This window comes from Hypanus sabinus, chromosome 6 (assembly GCF_030144855.1).
Source record: "Hypanus sabinus isolate sHypSab1 chromosome 6, sHypSab1.hap1, whole genome shotgun sequence".
NCBI classification, from domain to species: domain Eukaryota; kingdom Metazoa; phylum Chordata; class Chondrichthyes; order Myliobatiformes; family Dasyatidae; genus Hypanus; species Hypanus sabinus.
Window position 1 is genome coordinate 54,273,828 of NC_082711.1, and position 25,810 is coordinate 54,299,637.

The 25,810-nt window shown below is 37.0% G+C and overlaps 1 protein-coding gene across 10 annotated transcripts in view; it reads right to left on the reverse strand.

Moving 5' to 3' along the window:
• Window positions 1-25,810, reverse strand: part of LOC132395472 (voltage-dependent L-type calcium channel subunit beta-2-like) — a 324,563-nt gene that overhangs the window by 8,377 nt on the left and 290,376 nt on the right. For 8 of the 10 annotated variants that reach the window (XM_059972152.1, XM_059972143.1, XM_059972145.1 and 5 more), the window contains 7 exons: window positions 15,217-15,350; window positions 10,336-10,416; window positions 8,320-8,378; window positions 6,083-6,192; window positions 2,810-2,961; window positions 2,052-2,147; window positions 277-462 (listed from right to left, as the gene is read on the reverse strand). In XM_059972152.1, coding sequence (XP_059828135.1) covers window positions 277-462; window positions 2,052-2,147; window positions 2,810-2,961; window positions 6,083-6,192; window positions 8,320-8,378; window positions 10,336-10,416; window positions 15,217-15,350 — 818 coding nt within the window. Of the gene's footprint in view, window positions 1-276; window positions 463-2,051; window positions 2,148-2,809; window positions 2,962-6,082; window positions 6,193-8,319; window positions 8,379-10,335; window positions 10,417-15,050; window positions 15,071-15,216; window positions 15,351-25,810 lie in introns of all 10 variants that reach the window. The other 2 variants (XM_059972147.1, XM_059972149.1) reach the window with 1 other exon arrangement.

The window sequence follows — 25,810 nt, forward strand, 5'->3', positions numbered from 1 at the left end:
AATCGGTTCATCCCTTAGTCAATAAATAATTCCTCATTAGCTTCTCTACTATGATTATTCACAATCACCAGAACAAAGGTTAAGTGATTTTATCATGCAAAGCTACGCAAAGATATTCTGCAACATTTCCCCCCGTAGATCCTAACCAGAAACTGGAAGATAATTGCATGTTTCCATCTCTAGTGAAAAGCGATTTTCACAATTTGCAGTGTTTTTTCCGTTGTCCACTGCATGCCAGAACTGAAGGTTAGGTTGGAGAGAAGCAAGAACTTGTACCTGCAAGTTGGAAACTGGTGCTGGGCTTGAAGGAAGAGCTGCACTAGCCATTGTACGGCTGAGGAGAGGATTGGGAGGATTGCTGCTCGGAGGATGGGTAGCTCTCCAGTAAGCTTCTAGATAGTCAGACAGGTGTTCACAGGCATCTTCTAGCTGATTTTCATCAAGGATTACATCAAACAGTTCCTAAGACAACAAAAAAACCTTTAAATTAATATTTACATGAACATTCAGCTTTTAATTGCAGGTTGCATTCTCACTGGACAAATAGTATGTAGGATGAATGAAATTATTTGGTATCATACAAATTATTGATATTAGTATTGGTTTATTATTGTCACATGCACCCAGATACTGTGTAAAGCTTGATCAAATCATTACACAGTGCATTCAGAAAGAACAAGGAAAAACAATAACAGTGCAGAATAAGGTGTAATAGCTACCAAAAAAAATGCAGTGCAGGTACAACAATAGGTAGATTGTGAGGCCAATGAGAGAGGGGAGAAGAATGAACATCCGGGGTGAATGGGGTGTTTGATTATGCCGGCTGGATTGCTGATGCAGCAAGAGGTATAGGCCAAGTCCTTAGAGGGGAAGCTGGTTCCCATGTTATTTTGTGAACGTTTGTGCTAGTATCAAATTAATTCATTCCTTCCTTTATTAAAACCACATTTTAAACTGTCTTGCCCAAGAGATGCTCAAACCTTGGCCCATGACTTCTGATACTCTACCACACACAAGGACCTGGCATTGAATAATAGGCCTACCATGAAGACCTCACATCTCTGCGGGGATCACAATGGATGTGGTTTGGAAAGAGGTCAGAGAATCAATCACAGGAGGGATACTTCGGGCGGATGTTGTTGGAGGGGGCTGGTCCGGTTGATGATGACGACGGTGACTGGATAATTGAAGGGGTGGTGGATGATGGGCTGAGAAGGCAGTGTGTACAGGATTGGAGGAGGCCATATACAAATAAGATGGGCAAAAAATTAAGGAGAGATTGCTGGAGACTTCAGCAGGATGGTGGTGGGGAGAATGGAACACACAAGCCAACTGGATTGAAGGCACGTTAAGTATACTAAACTGGTTGAAGAAAAACTCCTCAGTTTCTTTAACAACTCCCCTGATAACGTGGAAATAACATAAAAGTAAGTCTCAGGTTTGCAATTAAGACTGGGTTCAGTATTCAAAGTTCTCACTAACGAATTCTGTGCTTGATGGAAGTTTACACTGCGGAACTAGACACTGATAATGAATGTTCTTTGAACTTTAATGCTCTGCGTGTTTTTCCGTTTGATTAAGGAGACAATGATAAACCCCTGCACATGAATTCATGTTGTACAGTAATACAGGAAAAGGATTTGTATTCACCTTATAACATGTGGTGAAGTCTTGTAAGCATTTTTTTCTGGGTTTAAACAGACACAAAGTAGTTCCATGTATCAGTGGAACTGTACACATCTTTATTACAGTTTGTCCTGTAACTTTGTTTTCTGCTTGTGTGCTGCACAAAATCCAATTCCAGTTGCAGAAACATGCAGCCACCCCAGCATTGTGTAATTAGTGTAACTCATTTTGTAATTTCTGTATGTAGAGGTGTTGGTTTTTCCCTAGTATTTAGGATAGTCAACCACATACATAGAGGTCATTCAGACAACAATCCTCAAGAAAGTGAATGTTAAAGATATCAATTGGCTTTCAAGGATTAAGGGAATAAATTGCAATAAATATCTTTGAGTGTATGAAAAGGAAAAAGGATAAAAAATACTCACTGGAGGGCACTGAGCCAGTTTGTCTGCTGCAACCATCTGTACATTCAGGTGTTTAGCCTGGGATTTTCCTCTTGATTTTATTAATCTTTGCAATACCTGCATGCAAGATAAAATGGAAAGATTAGGAAGTTGGTACATAGAAAATGGAAAGATTAGGAAGTTGGTACATAGAAAATAGTTAAGTAATCTTTGCAAATAATTCTCCTAACCAATACAAAGGATCTTTTGTTTCAGTACAATTGCAAGAATAAAACAATTTAAATGCAGAAGAGTGAACATGACAAATACTCTACCACAGGACAGGACGGAGTGTTGTTTTCCACATTACTTGGATTGAAGCTAACCGAATTTAGTTCAATGCATTTTTGGGCTAAAATAAGCATTTTTGCTTATACCAAGTTAAGGAAGAAAACATGTACAATACAGAGAGAACTTTACAAGAGCAAAGGTGTTGGAGGTTCTCGGCTGTACACTCCTGACCACTTTGTAATCAAAGAAGAATTTGTCTGACAGAATGATGCTGGTTGTTTGTTTCTGTGTTTAAAGCCTAGAGATGCTGAATATGCTGGGTAATATTCAGCAGCCAGAAAATGATAGTGTCTTAAAGAGAATGTTTGCTCTTGGAGAGATGTATTTTTTTAAAGAAATAACTGATTTATTTTGTAGCTGATAAACCTTGTGATATTATGTTCATAGTGAAAGGAACAATAGCTACTATAATCCATCTGAGTTAAAAACAACAGCATCTGTCCATTTACCTTTGGAGATGAAATCTTCACATAGACTATAACAGGAGCCAAAGAGGTTTTACCCAGCTGAGCTGGATGGTTGATCGTATCTGCATCAAGAACGACTAATTGCAACGTTCTTGCCAGTTCAAAGATCCGTTCTATTTCACATTGGACCTCAGCTACAAATGAAGAAACAAACACATGTTAAGAAATGTGGAGAATAAACAATCAGTTTTAACATTTGGATCATTTAGCTATATTCCCTGTAACTTCTGACTTCTAATCATCACAAGACAAACTATAGCGGTTATAGTTCTTTGCTCGTATGAGTGACCAAAGGGTAACAAGACCTGGGGTGGCTACAAAGACAGGAAGCTTTGGAGGTAACTGAAAAATGTGACTTTTAAAATCCACACCTTGTTGGAATGTAAATATTAACTGGAATGCACAGATAATTAAATGTGGGAGATATCCAGAAGATTTAAATGGTTGCAACCACTTGATAGCTGTGGCAATGGATGACGGTACAGCAGCAAATGGAAAAATTAATCAAATATCATCATAAATGCAGAATTGGGCAAGGTATTTTGTCACAGGTCAATTCATAATATGAAGAGATAAAATAAAAGCAACAAAAAAAATCAGGGCTGAGCACAAGAGGTTCTAAAACACAAATCACGGGGATGTGAAGGTACAAAGGTGTGGACGAGTCACTGATCCCAGTCAGAAAATATTAAAAAGGACATCAAAACTTAAATGGGAAAAGTCAGCAAGCAAGCCCCCTCTGGCCTTTCAACTGAATGCAATATGGAACCTTGGCAAGGAATAGCATGCAACATAGGAAAAATCTAAATAATCGTTAATACACTGAAAGGAAAAAGGGGTGAAATTGTTTCTAGATCTAAACACATTCCTGTAATACACTTTAAATTTGGCCACTAATAAACAAATAACAATTGATCAAAAAAGTCTATGGACTGGATGACTTTTTCTCTCTGCCCTGTCCACTAAAGTGACCATTTAAAATCATAAGCTGGGTATTATATTAGGAAATTCAGACAAGTGAAACCACCCTCAACTATTTGATCATGAAAATAATTTTATGTCCTGTAAAACAGAAACTAAGAAACAGCTACAAAAATCTTCACTAGTACTAACTATATTGATGATTTGAAAATATTAAAAGTACAACTATGCAGTACAACTATGCTATGAGTGAAGAATTTAGCTTAACAGCCAATGTGGAGAATCAGCAGTCTATTTACTAGATAATCTAAAAATCCAGATTTAGGGTTCAAATCCCACCACTGGAGCTATAAAATTGCAATTTAGTAAATAAACTACAATGAACAATAATGCTTATAAAACCACTGGACTGTTAAGAAAACGTCTGGTTCACTAATGCCCTTCAAGGAGAAAATGCATTTTCCTTACTTGGTCTGGCCAACATGTAGCCAGATCAACTAATGTGGTTTACTCTTAAATGCTCTCTGAAAAAGCTTAGCAATTCAGTCAATCGGGGATGGGAAAGCAATGCTGGCCCTCTCAGCATTCCTATAATGAATAAATGAACAATGCATATCAGGTGTGAGGTCAAAATGGAAAGTCCTAATTTAATTGTAGATGCTATTTCATGTAAGATCTTGTAGCATCGAGCAGAATCTTAAACTAGAATCGCATGCAGCTCGTTTCGGTCTGAAAGCAGTGCAAGGAGCACAGAAGACAAGAAGCATTCTACTTTTGTCTAAAGGTGCCAGGCAGCTCTTCTGTCAAGGTCATGCCTGACTAACAGGCCATGCCACAAATTTCACAGCATATCCAGTGATAATAGAACTGATTCACTTTGCAATCATACATCTTAAGACGTCATGAAGCATCTGTCAATTATCGACTGGAGACTTTGAAATGAATAATGAGAGATTTTGGAACTCCTTCCTTACTGCACCCTAATGGCAAACTTTTGGTAATATTTGAGGTCACTCTTACCCTCGGCCATTAGGCTCTATAATGAGTCAGCCTATAGCCGGGTAGTGATGACCCTCTCCTGTTAGGTTGTTTGCCATAACTTACTTTTTTATTCTTCCTGCATCTTCTAACATTTATATCTGTGCACTTGTAATGCTACTGTGACACTGTAATTTCCTTTGGGATCAATAAAGTATCTATCTTTACCAATGACCAGGCAGAAAACAATGCACAACTTAGAAACAAATACATGACATTAAACAGCCAAAAGAATTAGTTGCCAATTTTCCATTGTTATACATACCCAAAGCATCTGCAAAAGGATGGCATTAATAAAGCAAAAGAATAAAAAAGCCAAGACAATCAGGTTTGTACAAAGCACAGAAAATGTGTTAAAAGCAAAGATATACGTACACCAGAAACACACAAACAATTGATCATCTATTCTTTATATAAAGTAACAGTGAAGACACAAGTAAGAAAGTGACTTTCTCAGTGAGGTTAGTACAATAAACGCACTATCTGGTTCAGTATGAAGTGTTTTTACTGGATACACTGTTGGGGCTGAGTAGAAAAGTTTGAATTAGCAGCTCCTCAGGCTAGAAAGCGAAAGTGTTAAAATATTCTCACCTCACATAAAAAAGGTAAGCGAACCACATTCCTACATGAACCGAAGCTGAAAATCATTCACATGAATGAATGACTTGTTTTGGAAACTTGTTTGATTTTTATTCAGAACACTAATGATTCATGCCTAATTAAGCACTGTTTTTGACCAAGATGCTTTGAGTAATCAATTGATATTTGCCTTCAGCGTCTCATATGCGGAGGTTGGCATTGAGGTACCGAGTCACTGCAACAGGGCGTACTCAGTCAAGGAAATCTGTGATGGTTTCTACAGGCCAGTACAGTTACAAAGTGACCTTCATTGCTAAATGAGATTGGCAGAGATCTAAGATTGAGGTTAATACCCTGATTGTAGAGAACAGTAATTAGTGACTTCAAGTAAAAGCTATAGAAAGGAATAACAGTCATAGGAAGAAACCATTTTCAAAGTTCTTCCAATAGATTAAAAAATATTATAGTAACTAATATATCATGATCTGTTGTGAAACACCTCTGCTTTTTTCTGTTTTACTGGGTTTAACTGCAGAAGATTTGCAGAAATGCTTTGCATTCTATTATTTTGATGTGTCAGAGTAAGTTAAGTTTGACTACCTTTTAAATCTAATTTAACGGTCCGTTGGCATAGTAAATTATTTTTTCCAGCTTTTGCTAGATAACAAGATGAAATGAAGCCACATGACGTACCATGCACCTGGATGCACTACTTACCTAAGCTTGATCTTGTATTAGACCGTTCAATTATTGCATGTTTACTAGGATTATTTAACACTGAACGTTTGGCAAGGGAGATGTCAGCTGTAACCCGTGTAATTGATATTCTATGAATAATCAAAGTGGATGATTAGGAAATGAAAAACTGTAATTTCAATATTTTAAACCAAAATATTCTTATACACAGAGTATGATATTAACAAAAATGCAATCATAATACTTATTAAACATTTGTTTTTGATTTCTTGTCAAGGAGTTAACCCATTAGTTTCCCAACAGTAAATTGTTTAAATGATAAAGGTTAAATCAAAATATTTGTGTGTAATAACCAATAACTGATAACAAATTATTTTGTCAAAACCATACTGAATCTGTACTTAACAGGGAGAAGAGAAAGTTCCTTACATTTATATAGCAACTTCTATGTATTTAGGACATCACAAAGTGCTTTACACTCAATGAAATCCTTTTGGGTTGTAGTTCACATGGGAAGTACAGTAGCTAATAGTTGCGTGGAAAAATAACAAGTACAACCCTGTAATAATGACCAAGTAGTTCATTTTAAAAACTTCAGATGGGACACTAAAGAAATTCATCTGTTTTCAGTTAGAACAGTATGGGATCTTTTGTGCCATCATTATGACTACCTCAGAGGGCAGACAGTTGCTTCAGTCTGAGAACAAATCTGAAAGCACAACTCTGTGAATCTCCCTCCGGCGCTGGTCAGGAGAATCAGCTTTCGCCAGGATTCCCAAACTGGGTTCCACAATGGTTAATGGTAGGGGTCCGTGGGATTAAAAAAAAAGGTTGGGAATTCGTGGCCTAGAGCTTGGTCCAGAGATTGGGGAGGGAAAACAAAAGTCTGATTCAAAAGTGAATGTGCCTAAAATCTGAACACATTTCAGTCAGTTTCACTGTCAATGTAAATTGTTCCCGTTTACTTCTGTAACACTCACTCCTTTTAGTCTCCTTTGAAAAGGTTTGCCATATCTGGAAACAAACCCATGGGTAGCAATAACCTTCTGCATTCATACACAAGATGGAGACATCACTTGCAAGGCCAGCATCTATTGCTGATCCCTGACTGTCCTCAAGGTGGCGCTGTTAGGGCACCTTCTTGAACCAGTCCTGTGGCTTTCAGTACAGATACACACACAGTACTTTTAGGCACAGTGATCCAGGAGATGTGGAGACGATGAATTTCCAAGTCTGGATGGTGTAAGACCTTGAGAGGAATGTGCTAGTGTAGCTTCCATGCACCTGCCGCCCTTGTGTATCTTGGTGATGGAAATTCTAGGTTTGCAGGAGTAGTAGCCCACATGAGCATTTGCTGTGCATTTTGCATATGGTAGACACTACAGTGATGGTGTACTTGGAGTACAGAGAATGAGAGCTTAGGCAGGCGAATGAAAGACCAGCCTCACTCACCAACCTAATCACTGCTTATCCAGGATAAAGCAATGAGCTGCTTTATGCTGGATAGTGGCAAATCTTTCAAATGTTGCCAGAGCAGCACTTATCCAAGAAATAACAAACCTTCTCTTGCACTCCTCCTCCCTTATGACTTACTTGGATTTATCAGGTTTACTTATCAGGATTTGAACCACTTGCCACATCATTTCCCCTGCTTTTGTAACCAGATTATTCATGTCGCTGAGACACCAGAGAGTGCAGAAACTGGATGTTGGTATCTGGTGCAACAAACTCACTCTTGGGAGAACTGAGCACCATCTGCTGGGTGGGAGACAGAACTGCTGATATTTTGGGTCAGAGCTACATCAGGACTGATTTGGCCAGTTAAGGTTTTAGTCAATGGTGATCCACACTATGGTCACCACTCAGGTAGGAGACTCATCAATGATAATGTTGTTGAATGCTTGTCAAAGGAAGTTGGACAAGAGGCTGTAAAAAAAGGCTCAGAATCAAATACTGAACACATTTTAAAAAGGCCAAGTAACAATTCAGGGGTGGAGGGGGGGACATAAGAAAAACTTGAGGTCCAGAATACAACCATCAATAAAATAATGTGTGCTTTATGATCCTACTATCAGAGAGTAAAAAACACTCAGCAGGTCAGGCTGCATCCATGGATGAGTAACAGTGATGACACCTCAAGTCAATGACCCTTTGTTAGAAACACATCAATTAATGATACTGAAATACAAAAGCTTTAATATACGCAATTTCTCCACAGCTGGTATTATTTCCCAAGAGTCTTATAGAACAATACATACCTTCCTTCAAATCTATGTTTCAGAAAGTCAAACAATGCTTTTTGCATCATGTCTGTCACCTAAAAAAACAATATGGAATTAAATATTTGCCTTCATTTAACAATATAAATGAAACCATATTTTGACCTGAAGTCTGTGAGTAAACATAAGTAACATTCCGCAGTTTCCCAGGTTTTAACATGAACAAAATGGACTCATGTGGTGCTCTGTTTGTCAGTGACAGCTCCATACTAAGTTTGGAACACAGGTAAATATGATCTTGAAAAGCTCACCTGATGATTCTAGACAAAATTGATCACTCTCTAAAGCAATGGCCTAATTCAGTGTTGAAGATTTCCAACATTTATGTTGCTACTAACTTCAATAAATGATTCCATAGGTTTTCCACAACATTTTGCTGCCTGGTTTCACTAGGACATACCTGCTTATCACCAATTCAGAGGGCTAATTTGGCATTCTTACTATTCTATGGGAAAAAGAATCCTTATAAAACAATTACATCTAACATTCCTCCAGTACTCATTTGTATTTTCAGTTTGAAGTCATCCTTTAAATATGGTAAATGTATTCAAGACAGGATTTCCACCATATACTTCACAGTAAGATTTATTCCACAGCTTATTACTTAAAGAGATGTCTGAAAGTATTGGAATTGGTTTATTGTTGTCACATGCAAAGTGAAAAACTTGTTTTACCTACAGTTCACACAGATCAAATCATTACACTGTATACTGAGGTAGAACAAGGTAAAACAATAACAGAATGCAGAATCAAGTGCAACAGTTACAGAGAAAGTGCAATTTTGCCAAGGTCTTATTTCATTTTTTTGTACTAGCAAAGTGACCCATTTCCAATACCAAACTGGATACAAAATTCAAAGGACTTTGGTGGGGGTGGGGGCAGGGAGATAACTATAATGTTTCCATCTGGAAAACTGCAAGAGACACACTGAATATGCAGTTCACCGCTGGAATATTCAGTATTAGAGCCCTGCCATTTTAGTGATGAGCTGATTGTTGCTGGCTGACTGTGAAAACGGAGAACAGGGAAACTGCATAAAGAATTATCACTTACAAAATAATTTTGCAAACTAAAGTATAGCTTGTAAACCTAGCCAGATAAAATGAACATTGCTCATTATTCATTAACTTCTGAAGATTCAGGAGGATGAATAAAACATTCCATTATTTTAAGGAATGTGTGTTCATATCTAATATACAAAGTATTATTAACTGCTTAGATATGCTATCTGCTCTCACCCTCATGCTTGGAGAGAGATAAAATCAAAAAAATGTTGAAAGTACATGAAAGTTCAGTTGAAACATTTCATAGCAATGTTCTTTTATCAGAACTCAGATCTTACTGATGTGGAGTGTTAATTCAGCTCCTCTTTCCACAGAAGCTAATTTACTATTGATTATATCCAGTAATTTCTGATTCCATCTCTGAGGAAAGATGCAATAGAATTTTAATTAAAGACTGACCTGAGATGCCTCTCTGTGCTGGAAAAAGAGAAAAATCTACAGATGCTGGAAATCCAAACAACACACGCACAGTGCTGGAGGAACTCAGCAAGCCAGGCAGCGTCTATGGAAATACGTATGGTTGACGTGTCGAGCTGAGACCCTTCAGCAGGACCTGCTCTGCTGAACATCTCCACTAGGAACTGACATTGGTACAATGGACCAAATAGCCTTCTTTGCATAAACTGTACTGTACATAGTTCTTGCCTTGGCCTGACCACGTATCCTCTCATTTAAGTGGTCCAACTGAGACCACACTCTGACGTTAAGCCTCTCCTCTCACTCATCTCCCCCCACCCCACCCATCCTCTGACCTCCCCCATCCTCAGCCATAATCAGTCGTAAATTATCTTGAGGTCTGATTGTTAACATTCCTCCTTTTCGCCACCCCAGTCCAGCAGTTTTCTGATCATCACTGCTCCCTCTCAAAATTATTACAAATGTTGTTTCTAGAATCCAGAGAATATTGCAGAACTATCTTGCATCTGCTTACCTCATATCCTTTCAGAGAAGGCCCCACTAGAACTACCGGTCGCATAGAAGGCACTACATCGTAGGGAGGGACGTGCTCAGTCTGCGTGAAAAAAACATATTCTTGGAACATTCTCAATTAACACCTTTCAGTAAATCATGACAAACGGCACTTGTTAATCCTTTCTGCCCATGATGTTAGAACTTCTTTTCAAAATTATGCCAAGAGCTTTAACTTCCAATCAGGAAAGGATAACAAGCCAGACTTCAATCCTAATCGGCAGCTTAGTCACACCAAGATGTGGGTGGTGCAGTTGTGTACCGCTTTACAATGCCAATGGGTTGAAATCACACCGCTGCCTGTAAGGAGCTTGTATGGTCTCCCCATGACTGTGTGGGTTTCCTCCGGGTGCTCCAGTTTCCTCCCACACTCTAAAGATGTATAGTTCAGTCGGCCAACTGGTCACGTGGGTGTAATTGTGTGGTGCGGGCTTGTTGGGAAGGAAAGGCCTGTTACCATGCTGCATCTCCAAATAACCTTCCAAATACAACTTTAAATCCAATTTTAGAAAATAAATGAAATTATTATTAATGGATTTTAGTAGCAATTTTCCTTTGAATCATTATGTAGTATTTCACTGAGAGTGAGGAAAGAACTGCCAGCACCAGTGGTGGGTGCAACTTTGATTTCAACGTTTAAGAGAAGTTTGTAGAGGTGCATGGATGGGAGGGGTATGTACAAATGTAGGTACATGGATGGGAGGGGTATGCAGAGCTATGGTCCAGGTGCATGCTGATGGCTCTAGAGAGTTTAAGTGGTTTGGCATGGACTAGATGGACCAAAGGGCCTGTTTCAGAGCTGTAGTTTCCCATGATTCTAATAGCAAAATAAAAGGACAGACCTTCTTGTATGTTGCTACGTTACTGATTACTTTGATGGCTAGTGAATGGTGCACAGTAACGGATGCCATGTCTATGCCTGGCAGCCTGTTGAATGAAACCTGGCATGTGAGGCCAATGAAATAGAGCTCACTGAAGGTTGAACCCCTACTGAAGGGCAACAATTGTGGAGTAATCAACAACAGGGTGTATTTGGTCCCCAGAGATAGTAAGAGACATATGCTAACAAAGTAAATATTTAGACAGCTTAAAAACATAAGGCACTAGAGACTTTGAGTCGTATTTAAGCACCAAGTTTTAAAGGCTGTCACCTCAGATTTGGACGGAAAGAATGCCAATCCTATAATCACAATTGTAACTTGGGGACCCATGATTCCTCCAGTTTAAAAAAAAATTGCCCTTTCAAATGAGAATGAAATTGCAGATGTTTAACGATCTTTAAACTTTAATATTCTGCTTTTCCTATTAAAATGGATTGCATTGCTAAATCATTACTCATGTAATTTTATCGTGTGATCCAAAATTCTAAGTTGTGTTGTCTCAAGTAGAGATAGCTTCATTGCTGGGGAGCAATGAACGAAGAGATACAACCAAACTATAAAAGTCATATGTAATTATATGAAGCATTTTCATCCCCATTTGTTTCCATGTGTATTCCATTTGTTCTGTATGTATCTTTTGTAGCTTATTCTTCTTTAGTTGGTCTCTCATAAATAGTTATACTTAGATTGAGATGGATGGTCTAATTTTTTCCATCAGGAACTCTGAGCATTAGCATTTAGAGTATATTGTATAAATGTTGCCCACTCACCTAACATTTGTCAGGCCACTAAATATTTCAGCTGCACGGACTCAAGGGAAAACCTTTATTTTTCTGCTGATAAATTAGCGGTTCATAAGCAGTAGCAAACTATACAAATACACTGGGGAATTACACTTTATTTTCACATCACTCTTGCTGACATTAACATAGGAGCTGTAATCAGGAATATTTTAATGGTGATGAAATATTCACAAAGGCAATGTTGCTTCTGGACATGGCCTTTTAGCATATGTTGAAATATAGATATGTTTCGGCTCACATCAACCATTTCTTGATACATTGAGGAGGAACAGACAATAATGGAAACCTGTTGCTCCGTGCAGAAATGGGGCCAGTCATGACTCAAAGGCAAACAGAGTGAATTTTGTTTAATCTGACGCAGGAAACAAAAATGCTTTCATTCTGGAACATTCAGAATGGCCAGTGACTGGGATCGGCAGACATTCCCTCTTTGGAAATATTCTAACCGGCACTGACCAGGAGATGGAAGTAGGAACTGGAACGCCAGTGGGCTGCTCATCACACAGTCAGCAGCATTTGATTCCCAAAGAGGCTGAGGGGATGCTGAAAGTAGGGTCTCCCACAACATCTACCTGAGCACAGAAGGTGCAGATGGTATAGACGGTCATCATGAACCAAGTGGGGGCTTTTTTTTCTGTGCTTTTTGACACTGTGACAAAGCAAGACCTGCATTAATCTGGGTCAAGTATCTAGACCAGGGCCTAAATCCAGCCTTCAAAAGGATACAACACTCATTTCGTTCCTTTACATTCACCTTACAGCTGCAAATTAAATTTCATGCACTTTAGTGCATCAGTTGCTGATCACTGAAAAAAAAATAGCAAAATTGGGATGTACTTGCTTGAAGAATATTTTTGCATATTTTTTTCTTTAAGCAGCTTTAAAGAATGACTAGTGATTTCTGAATCATGTCTGTTGAGAAGCACGTGAGCACTATAAATGTGATTTCTTCTCAGCAGCCACGTGACTGAGGAAAATGGGAGAACATATGTATATTTCATTGAAAATGGCAAGGGAGATTGAGAAAATAGTTAATAACACTTATAAGATCCTGGGGAGTTGAATAAATAAACAAGGACTTATGAAGTGCATTTATAAAAGCTGGTTCAACTATGAGTCAGTTTCTATTTAGTTCAATTTTGAGCTTCCTGGTTCAGGAGGACAACTAGGTTGACATGGACAAGTTGGGCCATGGACAAGTCTGTGCTGCATAACGCCATGACTCTATGTCCATATTGGGGGGTATTAGTTCCAGTTCTCTGCTAGGAAATCACTAAAGGTTTTAGAAAGGATGCAGAGGAAATTTACTTAACTTATTCCAGGGGTGAGGCACTTTAGTTATATGGATGGAAAGGTAAAAACAGTACTGTCAGCAGAACAGAATATGTATTTAAAATTCATGAAGGATATGAACGGCCAAAATAAATTGTCTCCCGTTCATGAAGAGCCCAAATATTAAGGGCTAAAGAATGAAGGTGGCTGGCGAAAGAATCAAAGGCAACAAGAGGAAATATTTCACTGGGTGAGTGGTTACAGTCTGGGATGCACTGCCAATGACAGCAATGGAGGCAAATTCAATGAGTGCATTCAAACTGGAGCTTGAAGGGAATGAATTTGCAGGATCACAAGGAGAGGGTGGAAAATGGGAGCAGCTAGCAGGACTGGTATGAACTGTGGGCACTAAATCACAACCTTCTATACTGTGACCTTTCTGTTATTCCCTAGCTTCATGAAGGAAAACACAGGCCTGTAACTGGGGTGGGTGGGGTGGGTAGGTGCTGGCAAAAGAAAACTAACAGCAGGTTGGGAGTGTGGAGTTATGGGGAGTGGGAGAAATCATGATGGCGAAGGGACTCAACTCTGCAGTAAAAATGTGCAAAGCTATAATCAGACCCTATCATACCCAATCAGACCCAAACAGCCAGCTCCACTCCTAAGAAAATAACAAGATAAGAATGTAGTTCATACAGGTTCTCAAGGCGGAAGCCCTACCTGGCCATGGAGCAGCCTTTATGGAGGGTACTGCACTGAACAGCACTGAAACCAGAGATCGAGGCAGCTGTGACCTGAGGATATTTGTGTTACAGATGTCGATCTCTGCTCAGTGCTGAAGGCAATGAAATTTATTTAAAAACTCAAGTAATTGGGACAGTTTTATAAAATATAATTAAAAAACTATGTCCCAACATAGCTACCTCAAATCAGGAAGGATTTACTACTTTCAAATTAATGCACGCCATGTTGAAGTGTTTATTGAAGGTGGAAATTGTATCACCGGACAGGGGTTGCTTCTGACCTGGAAGTGGCCTGTGATGCGAGTTACCTGATGGTGGAGTTTCTCCTTCAGGAATGACCCCTGAAAAAACTGGCAAAGAATGCTGGGATATGGAGCCATCCCCGGAACTTTCTAACCATTTACTCCCTTGCAAATTTCGCACATTTCTATGTTTTAAACGTTTTTATCCACACATTTTACCCTAATAACCAAACACCACAGTGCTAGATTCATTTCCAAACAGGTGCTAAACATCCAAATGTAATTAAACATCGTATATGTAATTTACATTACACAGTTCTCAAATTATTTCTTAAAATACAACATCCAAAACAGCAAAGCAGAGACACAAGCACCAAGGTGACAAGAACTGAACACACATCACAAAAAGATCAAATAAGCACAAGGACAGCAAGAAAATAAACAGCCTATTTGCTTTTCACTACTTAATTTCCAAATTTTATACATAGTCCTGGTAGCCAGCAGGAAATGTCTCAGCTATGTAATTAGCATTTCTGAAAATTTATAATTCATACTGTGTGACACACAATCAGAATTTGTTTCAGAACAAGTGACAGTAAACTTTATTCATGTTGTCACAAAAATAAGTCCTTTTGTTGCAACTGTTTAATAAGAAAAATATTTCCTGTTGGCTGATTTGAGGATTTCAATGCTAATTAGGCAGCTGGCAGGAGAAACACATAATAAAGTGACTTACCGATTTCTGCTTCTGTTTAGCTATAGAAATGTTAAAGAAGAGACAAAGAATAACAAAGCATGCGTGTTATTGACCATTCACAGGACAAGAACAAATACAAGACTTGTTGAGTAACATACTGGCGTTGAGCACGTGCGATAGACCAGAGTTTAGGAAGTGTGGTTACCTTCTTAAAGAAGGGCATTCTTTTCTCTTTAGACTGGGGAGACGTTACAGTGTTTACACTGGTTATAGGGGACCGGTGGTTTGCTGGGGGATCAGTGTCTTCTGCATCTAAGCCACTTGCATCTAAATCAATAGCTATATATGTAAAAAGGTCCAGGTTGTTGGGTGAGGGGAAGGAAGGAAAACAGGAGTTGAATGAATGGGAATAATCCCAACAAAAAGTACAGAGGTAAATACAAATCAAAGTATGGTAATGTACAAGCAGTAAAGAAACAAACTCAAAAATTTACAGAGACAAACAGGTGAAAAAGGCTCATTAAATTATACCTTAAATACGCAAGTGACTTCAACTGTCAACCTTCCCAAAAGAAAGTAAATACATTTATATTCAAACAGCAGCATTGTGTAAACTTCAATCACTTTAATTACTGCAAGATAGACCTTCAAAATAGCAGGCTGGCTGGTAGTGACAAAAATTAAGTAAGAAGTTCTGAGATTTTTATTCCTTCCTAATGGATTTCCTTCTGCTGGCTTCAGAGTTGGACTGTAGAGATCAGTTTGATCCCAGGAACGTGTTGGTCTCTGCTCTGTACAGTGTGTATAGCTGGTGATCAGCTGCCATCCTCCTTTGTTAACTTACAAATAAAATCAAGGAAGTTTATGACATTCAAAGAAGCCCAATGACACATCGCCCCATACTGGCCAAAGAAAGGGTTTAGTTGGATTAATATCGTTTCCCTGCTCTTACTACACAGAGTTCTGACATGTCACTCTTCTTGTGTGTTTTAAATGCAGTGAGTGGTTTTGTCTCTACCACACGTTCAGACAGAGATCTCTGGACTAACCGAGAGTGGAAAAAAAAATCCAAGAATGAAAGTTTTAAGGACCCTTGGATTACATGAGACATTGTAAACTGAATGACAATGGAAAAGGGAGTATATGTAAAGCTTGCAAAACTATAATTTGACAAGTGCCTTAAGGAATACAAAGCAAGCAGGAGTAAAAAACTGAAAGAGGGAATTAGGAGAGCTAAAAGAGGCCATGAGGAGGCATCCTTTGCAATTAGGATTATGGAGAACACCAGGTTATATTAAAAGCAAGAAGGGAAAATAAATAGATAGGCCATTCAAGGATAATGGAGGAACTGGGCAAGATGTAAAGAGTACAACACCATGGAAAATGACATGAATGAACAGTGGGCTAAATTGATATGTCAATATAAATAAGGGGTTGTTAAATGCTTTGAAACCTTAAAGCAGACAAGCCCCTAGGATCTGATGGAAAATATATCCCAGGATGCTGAGGGAGGTAAGAAAGGAGAACACTAGAAGTTTGAGAGAGATCTTTGTACCTTCCTGAACCACAGGTGAAGTCACAAGAAACCTGGGAAATAGCCAATGTTTTCCATTGTTAAGAAGAGCAACCAGTGTAATCTCGGAAATTATTGGCTGGGAGTCTTTACATCTTCTGGTAGGGAATTATTGGAGAAGATTCTTAAGGATAGGACTCACTCACATTTGGTAAATCATTGACTTATTAGGGATAGTCAGCATGGCTGTATGTGTGGCGGGGAGGGGAGGGAGCAATTTCATAAATTTGAATAAGATTCTTTGAGGTGGTGACCATGTTGATTGATAAGGGTAAGGCAGTGGATGTTGAATACATGGACTTTATTTAAGCACTTGAGAATAGCTCTCATGGTAGACTGGTCCAGAAAGTGAATCATATGTGCTTCACAGTGAGTTTGCAAGTAGGATACAATAGAGGGTAGTGATGGATAGGATTTTTCAACTGGATATCTGTGACCAGCAGTGTCCTTGGGTTATTTGAATTTTCTCTGGAGGCCGATGAGTGATCTGACAGAAATGTATCAAACTACAGGCACAGTTTGAGTAGGTAGTTAGAGTCTTTCTCCAAGTGTAGAAATGTCAAGTACTGGAGGATGTATAAGGTGATAAGAGGGAAAGATCAGCACGCTGAGAATGGTAATTGTCTGCAATGCACGACCAAGGAAGGTGGCAGAAACAAATACAATAGCAATAATTAGTAGGCATTTAAAGTCCTGCAAATTCTCAGTGTAAATAACCAACTCAACAACTTTCTGAATGAGAACAATATTCTAGTCAGGTTTTGGAGCAAATCACAGCATTGAGATGGCCCTCATCAACCTGAAACACAACATTGAGTCAAGCATAGTCTCAGTTTTAATTCTCCTAGAGCTAAGGGCTGCCTTCAACACAATTGACCACAACATTCTCTGAGATTGCCTTGAGAACTGGGTTGGCTTCTTTGGTAGCACTTATTAATTGGTTTCGCTCATGTATCTTAGAGAGAATTTTTTGTCTGTCTTTGAGACCAATTTTCTAAGAGATATGACGTATCTTTTGATACAGGGAAGCTGCATTGGTCTCCTACTTTTCGCCTTATATATGCTTTCCCTTAGAAGACATCATTAGAGAGTATAAACACGATTTCCACATCTAAGCAGATGACACACAATTGTATATCTTAGTCGAGCCTGATGATGATAACACTATCTTCTCTGACTTCTGATACGGCTGCAATAAACAAATAGATGAGCAATCATCTGCTAAAGCTAAATGAAGATAAAATTGAAATACTTTTGGCTGGTCCCAAGGCCAAAAGAGATAAACTTCTTGATAAACTTAGGAACTTGACTCCCCTTGTAAAATCAGAAGTAACAAGACTGGGTGTTATCCATGATTCAGATTTTCATTTTAAGTCCCAGAAGAATAAGTGACCAGAGCAGCATTTCTGCAGTTGAGAAATATTACAAAGGTACATCTATTTCTGTCATGTAATGATGCTGAAAAACTAATTCATGGCTTTATATTGAATAGATTAGATTGGATTACTGCAATGCGCTGTAATTCTGGCCTTCCAAAGTAATCCACTGACAAACTTCAACTCATTCCGAATGCCGCTACTAAGCCTTTAACTAAAACTAGGGTGAAGGAGCATATCATTCCCATTGTAGCTCCTCTGCTTTGGATTCCTCCATCTTTTAGAATTAATTTTAAAATTCTCCTATGTGTTTTTAAAGCTCTCAATGGTCTGGGACCTGACTATATCACAGAATCGCTTTTGCTTGAAAATCCTGCTTGAGCTCTCGGGTCTAATGGTGGTCTCTTAAATTTAAACAGCCTCCCTGAAGAAAACTGGCAGGTCAGCTTCTTTGAACTACGCTCCTAAACTGAGGAATTCGATACCTAATTCCAGAAGGGATGCAGACTCAGTTGACACTTTTAAATACCAGCTCACAACCGATTTTTTTTAATCCTGCTTTTAGCAAACACCTTTTTGTCTTTAATTTTCATGTTTACATTTTATCCAATTGTAAAGCATTTTGAACTACATGGTCTGTATGAGGTGCTCTATAAATATGTTACTATTATTATTATTATAGGTTGAGTACCCCTTATCCAAAATTCCAAAAACCTCTGAAACCCAATTTTTTTTTAACGCGCTGACCTGAAGTCACAGAAGTAAAATTCCACAAGATGCTAGGAAGGGTCCCAGGTGGTGTGCAGCTCTCTGCACAACACAGAGCTTTAAAAAGTGACCTCACGTATGCAATGAACAGAAGTTAATGAAAAATAGTAAACCACAACATAAAGTGAAAAATGAAGAGCTCGACTGTGTATCATCAGCGTTGGAATTAACATCGGCTGCTTAACGGTGTGCTGATCATGAAACAAACCAAGATCTGCCGTGACAAACTGAAAATTGAAGGTAGTTATGAATACCTTATATAGGCTAGTTGCAGAAATTTAAGAAAAGGCAAGGCATTCAATTTTTAAAGCATCTGCTGATCATGAAAATCTAGCACCACAACAAGGCTGAGTGTTTTTATACCTTACAAAAAATCTAAAAAAATTAAAATAAAGTGTACTGTAACCTTTTAACCAAAACATGGTATTGTAGCTGGAGACTGAAAGCCTGTCTCTGCTTGTTGTTGATTCAGGTTTTCTCCCGATGCTGCTGAGCTGCTTGTGTTACCCTGCACACATTGTATTTTCATTATATTGATGGTATGCAATAACTTTTAATGAAGTGCATCTGTGTGTAAGACAAACACTACCTCCCAGAGTCAGAAATGATGGCAATCCCAAGCTTTCTCAATCTATATTACAAAACCCAAGAAAATCTAAAATCCTAAAGACTTTCGACCCCAACTTTTTGGATTAGGGGTACTCAACCTGTATTACATTTCCGTTATTAAAATTGTTAAGTAGTACTCTGCATGTTTTCCAAGTGAGCTAATTTTGAATCTAGTTAGCAATTTCCCACGGGTTTTCACTTCCCTGATTACTCCTCCTTGTAGATCTTGGTCAAAGGTTGAGCCAAAGTCTATGTACAATAACATAAATGGAGGCTCCTTGTTGTCTCCTCAAGAAACTTAATCAGAGACTCCCTTCCAGTACTGTGTTGTGTTGCCTGCAGACGCTTTTTATAAAAATTTGCCTTCCACTGATATCAGCCTGATTATCCTGTCCACCAGTTGATCTACCAGTGTAACTTGGTCAGTGATTGTCCTCAGGATCTGTCATTATGTATACATAACAGTCAGGGTCAACACCTACAGCAGGCTTCCTGAGTAGGTTCGATGCAGTACTCAAAGAGATTGAATATTGCAATACTCAATTCTGTGAGTATTTTCTGCATCATTCAATAGTAGGTTGAAAGCATCTACCTCAAATGCACAAGAAGCCAGCTTGTATGGGCTGGATAATTGAAGACCAGTGTGGAATGCAGAATTAAACAAAGGAATTATAAAATCAAAAGGTAGAAGACTTTATGGCAATAAGTTGAATCTGTCTCAATTTTGTAATCAATTACAATGGAAAAATGATCTTAAAAATATTTCAGTTGCATCAGCGAATGTGGCTTCATCATTTTTTAATAGTTCATTTTATTTCTGAGGATGTCTAGATTGAAAACCAAGTGGAAAGAGCCATGCTGTATCAATGTTTCAAACAGCATTTAATATTTCGGGGGGTGGAGTTTCAAAATGGCGACGTAGACATCTGCCTTTTAGGCGCTCTTCATTTTTTAAGCTATAATCACCCTTTAATCAAATCTTTTTGTACTTAATCATATGGGCTGATATTTATGATTTATTTTTCTTTTTAAAAATAACACTGGATTTAATTTTTTCAAACTTAAAATGTCTGTATCTAAGAAATCGTCTAAAGACCCTATAACTCTTGATGCAATCTCCAATCTTCTGGATACTAAACTTGCAAGACTGGAAAACAAACTTACTGCGAAAATATCAGAGCTTGAAGTCGTTAAATCATTTGATATCAAGCTTCAATTGCAGGCAGCAGTTATTGAACGTCATGAAGAAAAGTTTGCGGCTCTTGATAAGATAATTTGTGAAAAAATACGAACAATCGAAACTTTGGAGGAGAAGGTACGGTCGACCGCTAAAATAGTGGAGCAGTATAAGTTTAAAATCACCGATCTTGAAAACCGGTCTTGCAGACAGAATTTGCGTATTATTGGATTTCCTGAAAATCTCAAGTCTGGTGACTTAACTGAACATTTCTCTAATTTATTGTGGGAAATTTTTGGCGAGGACGCTTTGCGGGTTAAACCTACTATTGATCGTGCCCACAGAGTTTCAAGATTTTCGGCTGCGAAAGACAAGCCACGAGCTGTGATTGTCCGTCTCCATTATCCTCGGGAGAAAGAGCTTTTAATTCGATTAGCTTGTCAGAAAGGTATGATTTCTCACAAAAACAACAACTTTCGTACTGTGGAGGACTATTCATTCGAGGTAATAAGGGCGAGAATTGCTTTTAAACCGGTGATGGCGGAGGTTCATTCGATTGGACTTAAACAAGCTTTAAGATATCCAGCGAATCTCAGAATTACGTTGAGCGACAACAGTCAACTTTTCTTTAATACTCCGGAAGAAGCGAAGAAATTCGTTGAAGAATATCGCTCTTCTTGTACAACTTGAACTATGTGTTATGTGGAAGAACTTTTGGAGAGAAGACGCCATTCCGTTTTAGGCTTTAACTTATGAAGCTGCGGTATAGCTTTTTATTTTGGTCTGTAGACCTGTTTTTTTTTAATTATTATTATCATGATTTACAGATGCTTTTTTAACTTTACTATAATGTCTTTTTTCTTAATTAATTTTTTTTCCTCTGGATTAGATATACATGTTAATACTTTGTAATAATGATTTATTTTTTAAGATGTCGTTTCTTCTTCCCATAAGACTTTGCTTTCCGTAAGTGCTTATTTGTCTGTATTTGAGAATGGGACGAATGTTTTGAATTTTTGAACTTTTTTTATATATATATTGTTGTGGTTATTGAACCTTTTTTTAATTCTATTTTGATAACCTTTTTTTTAAAAAAAGATTGGTGAATTTACATCTATATTTTGTAATATGGTCCTTTCAAAATGTCGTTTCTTCTTCCCATAAGTCTTTGTTTTTGGAACGTCATTTCCTTATATTTGAATATGGAATTTTTTTTAAAGGCATATTACACTATTTTAAACGTCAAAGGTTATCCTTTTGTTATTAATGATTTTTTTGATTTTTTTATATTATTTTTTCATTTTGATTGATATATATTCTTTTTGTTTACAACCCTGTATTTATATCTGGGTGTTATATAGTTTCTCTTTTCTTTCTTTTCATGAAGTCGCCATCTTGAAAATGGGGCTAATATTAGTGTTAGTTTGTGCGCCTGCCGCTTGGCTTTTTTCCGTGGGGTTGGGGGAGGGGGCAGGGATCTTCTTTCATGCTTTTGCTTTTTATTTTTTTGCTTTTAGTTTATGGGCCGACTTTAAATTATTAATATTGTTGAGGTGTCATGTTCTCCGGTTGCTCCTGAATCATTTTTCCTTCTTCCTGATTTATGGGTTATGTGTCTTCTTAAGCTTTTATGATATACACAATTAGTATTGACATGATGGATAAGTCTGTTAACTTTATTTCTTGGAATACGAATGGTTTAAATCATCCGATTAAACGTAAAAAAATATTTAAAGTATTCCATAGACTAAATGCTAATATTATTTTTGCACAGGAGACCCATATTAGGAGGGAGGATAATCAACGCTTTTTTAGGTTCTGGAAAGGTCAACAATTCCACTCGAATTCTACCACCAAAATTAGGAGTGTGTCTATTTTTATAGACCCTTCAATTTCGTTTACACATCATGAAATTATTTCTGATCCACAGGGCAGATTTTTGTTGATAACTGGTTCACTTTTTAATCGAAAAGTGGTTTTAGTTAATATTTATGCTCCAAACTTTGACTGCCCTGAATGTTTTAAACGTTTATTTACTTCCCTTCCTAATCTAAATGAATATATGTTGATAATGGGTGGAGATTTCAATTGTTGTTTGAATCCTTCAATGGATAGATCTAAACCTATTCGAATTCTTTCGAATAGATCAGCCTCACTTATTAATTCTTTTATGGTTGATTCGGGAATCACTGGAATATGGCGGTTTTTGAACCCTAAAGATAAAGAATTTTCATTTTTGTCACATGTATATCACAGTTATTCTAGAATTGATTATTTTCTTATTGATCATCGTTTATTAACAGATGTTATTGATTGTAAATATGATTCTATTGCTATTTTGGATCATGCACCTTTGAAGTTATCTATCAAGATTTCGGACTTTTCGAATAATACTAGATCTTGGAGACTTAACGCTACTTTGCTTCAAGATCCAGAATTCATCACCTACATAAAACAGCAAATTGACTTGTTTTTCTCAACAAACTATACAGAAGAGATTGACAGAGGAATACTTTGGGATTCTTTTAAGGCTTTTATCCGTGGACAAATTATCTCATATTCTGTTGGTAAAAGAAAACAAAGATATTTAGATATTGCTTTATTAGTGGATAAAATTTAAAAAATTGATAAGATTTATTCCGTGACTCCTACCAAAGAACTTTATAAGAAAAGAGTTGAGCTTCAAATGGAGCATAGCTTATTATTATCTTCTTCAATTGAGAATCAATTAATTAGGACCAGGGCCCAATTTTATATCCATAGTGATCGAACGTAAATTATTAGCTAACCAATTAAAAGCTATTTCGACTAAGCGACAAATTATTAAAATTCGTAAACAAGACGGAAATTTGACTACTGATCATAAAGAAATCAATAACACTTTTCAAGATTTTTATAAATCTTTATATCAATCAGAATTTGATGGCGATCTGTCCATGATGGATAACTTTTTTAACAATTTGAATATTCCCAAACTGACAGATGAAGATCGTAGCTTGTTCGATGCTCCTATCTCTCTGGCCGAAATAGGAGAGGCCATCTCATCAATGAACTCAGGGAAGGCTCCTGGTCCTGATGGTTTTATTATAGAATTTTTTAAAACTTTTTCTTCTTTGCTTTCCCCTTGGCTATGTGAAATTTTTAATGATGCATTTGTTAAGAAGAGATTACCTCAGTCTTTTTATGAAGCTACTATCTCTCTAATTCTTAAAAAAAATAAGGATCCCACTCTATGTGCATCTTATCGCCCTATATCACTATTAAATGTAGATTCTAAGATTCTTACAAAAATTTTAGCTATTAGGTTAGAAAAGGTATTATCACAGATTATTTCAGAAGATCAAACTGGTTTTATTAGGAATCGGTATTCCTTTTTTAATATTAGAAAATTGATTAATATAATTTACACTTCATCACCCACAATTCCAGAATGTGTTATTTCACTAGATGCTGAAAAAGCCTTTGATAGAGTTGAATGGGTATACTTATTTAACACTTTGAGATATTTTAATTTTAGTCCTAATTTTATATCATGGATTAAACTAATATATCATAAACCTGTTGCTTCTGTTCTTAGAAATAATTACAGATCTTCCTTTTTTTCAATTATCTCGTGGTACGAGACAAGGTTGTCCCTTAAGTCCTTTATTGTTTAATATTGCATTAGAACCTTTAGCCATTGCTATTCGTGAATCTCCTAATATTTTTGGTATCACCCATAATGAGAAATTATACAAGTTATCACTCTATGCTGATGACTTGTTGTTATATATTTCTGATCCTGACAGGTCTATTCCCGCTATTTTATCCTTGTTGGCTCAATTTGGTAGTTTTTCTGGTTACAAACTAAACTTGGATAAGAGTGATTTATTCCCTTTAAACACGCAAACTTTATTGAATGAAAGGACACCATTTAAAGTTGTTGATGATAACTTTATCTATTTAGGTATAAAAATTACTAAGAAATATAAAGATTTATTTACATTGAATTTTCTACCTATGCTTTATCAAATTCAACAACTTACTACAAGATGGTCTCCCTTATCCTTATCATTAGTTGGTCGGATTAATGCTATTAAAATGATGATTCTACCGAAATTTTTATATTTATTTCAAGCTTTACCAATTTTTATTCCTAAATCTTTTTTTGATAACATTGATTCAAAAATTTCTTCATTTGTGTGGCAGATTAAAAATCCTAGGTTAAGTAAAAGGCAATTACAAGAATCTAAAAAAGATGGTGGTTTAGCTCTACCTAACTTTAGATTTTACTATTGGGCAAATAATATTCGTAACTTAATTTATTGGAAATAAAATTTGGATTCACCATTGTGCCCACAGTGGGTAAATTTAGAATGCAATGAGGCACAGGGATATTCTCTATTCTCCGTTCTGGGTTCTTCTCTTTCTGCCGATTTAGTTAAATTTAATAAACAGATATCCAACCCTGTTGTCAAACATACATTACGAATTTGGTTTCAATTTTGTAAATTTTTTACTCTGAAAAACTTTGTTCTTGATAGCCCTATTTTACTTAATTTTTTTTTCAAACCTTCTTTGACAGATCAAGCCTTTAGCATATGGAAAAGGAAAGGTATAAAATGTTTTCGTGATCTTTTCTTTGAAGGTAGTTTGATGTCTTTCGACCAACTTTCCAACAAATTTGAGTTACCTAAATCTAACTTTTTTAGATATTTACAAATTAGAAATTTTTTACATAAAATTCTACCATCCTTCCCCAATTCAACTTCAATGGACTTTTTAGGTATGATTTTTACCTTAAATCCCTATCAGAAGGGATTAGTGGCTTTTATTTATAATATGATTATGAAGATACAACCAGAAATATCAGGTAGAATTAAACAAGAATGGAAAAAAGAACTTCAATATAATATATCAATAGAAAAATGGGAAAAAATTTTACAAATGGTTAATTCTTCTTCTATATGTGCTAAACATGCTTTAATACAATTTAAAATTGTACATAGAGCTCATATGTCTAAAGATAAGCTTGCTCAATTCTATTCTCATATTAACCCTCAATGTGACAGATGTCATTCAGATGTGGCTTCTTTGACCCACATGTTTCGGTCATGTCCCACTTTACATAACTATTGGAAGGACATATTTGCTACCATTTCCTCAGTTTGGAATATCGATTTACAACCTCATTTTATTACTGCAATTTTTGGTATACCAAATGAGGATGATAATCAGTTTTCCCCGTCAATTAGATGAATGATTGCTTTTGTAACATTAACGGCCAGAAGGTCTATATTACAAAACTGGAAAGAAG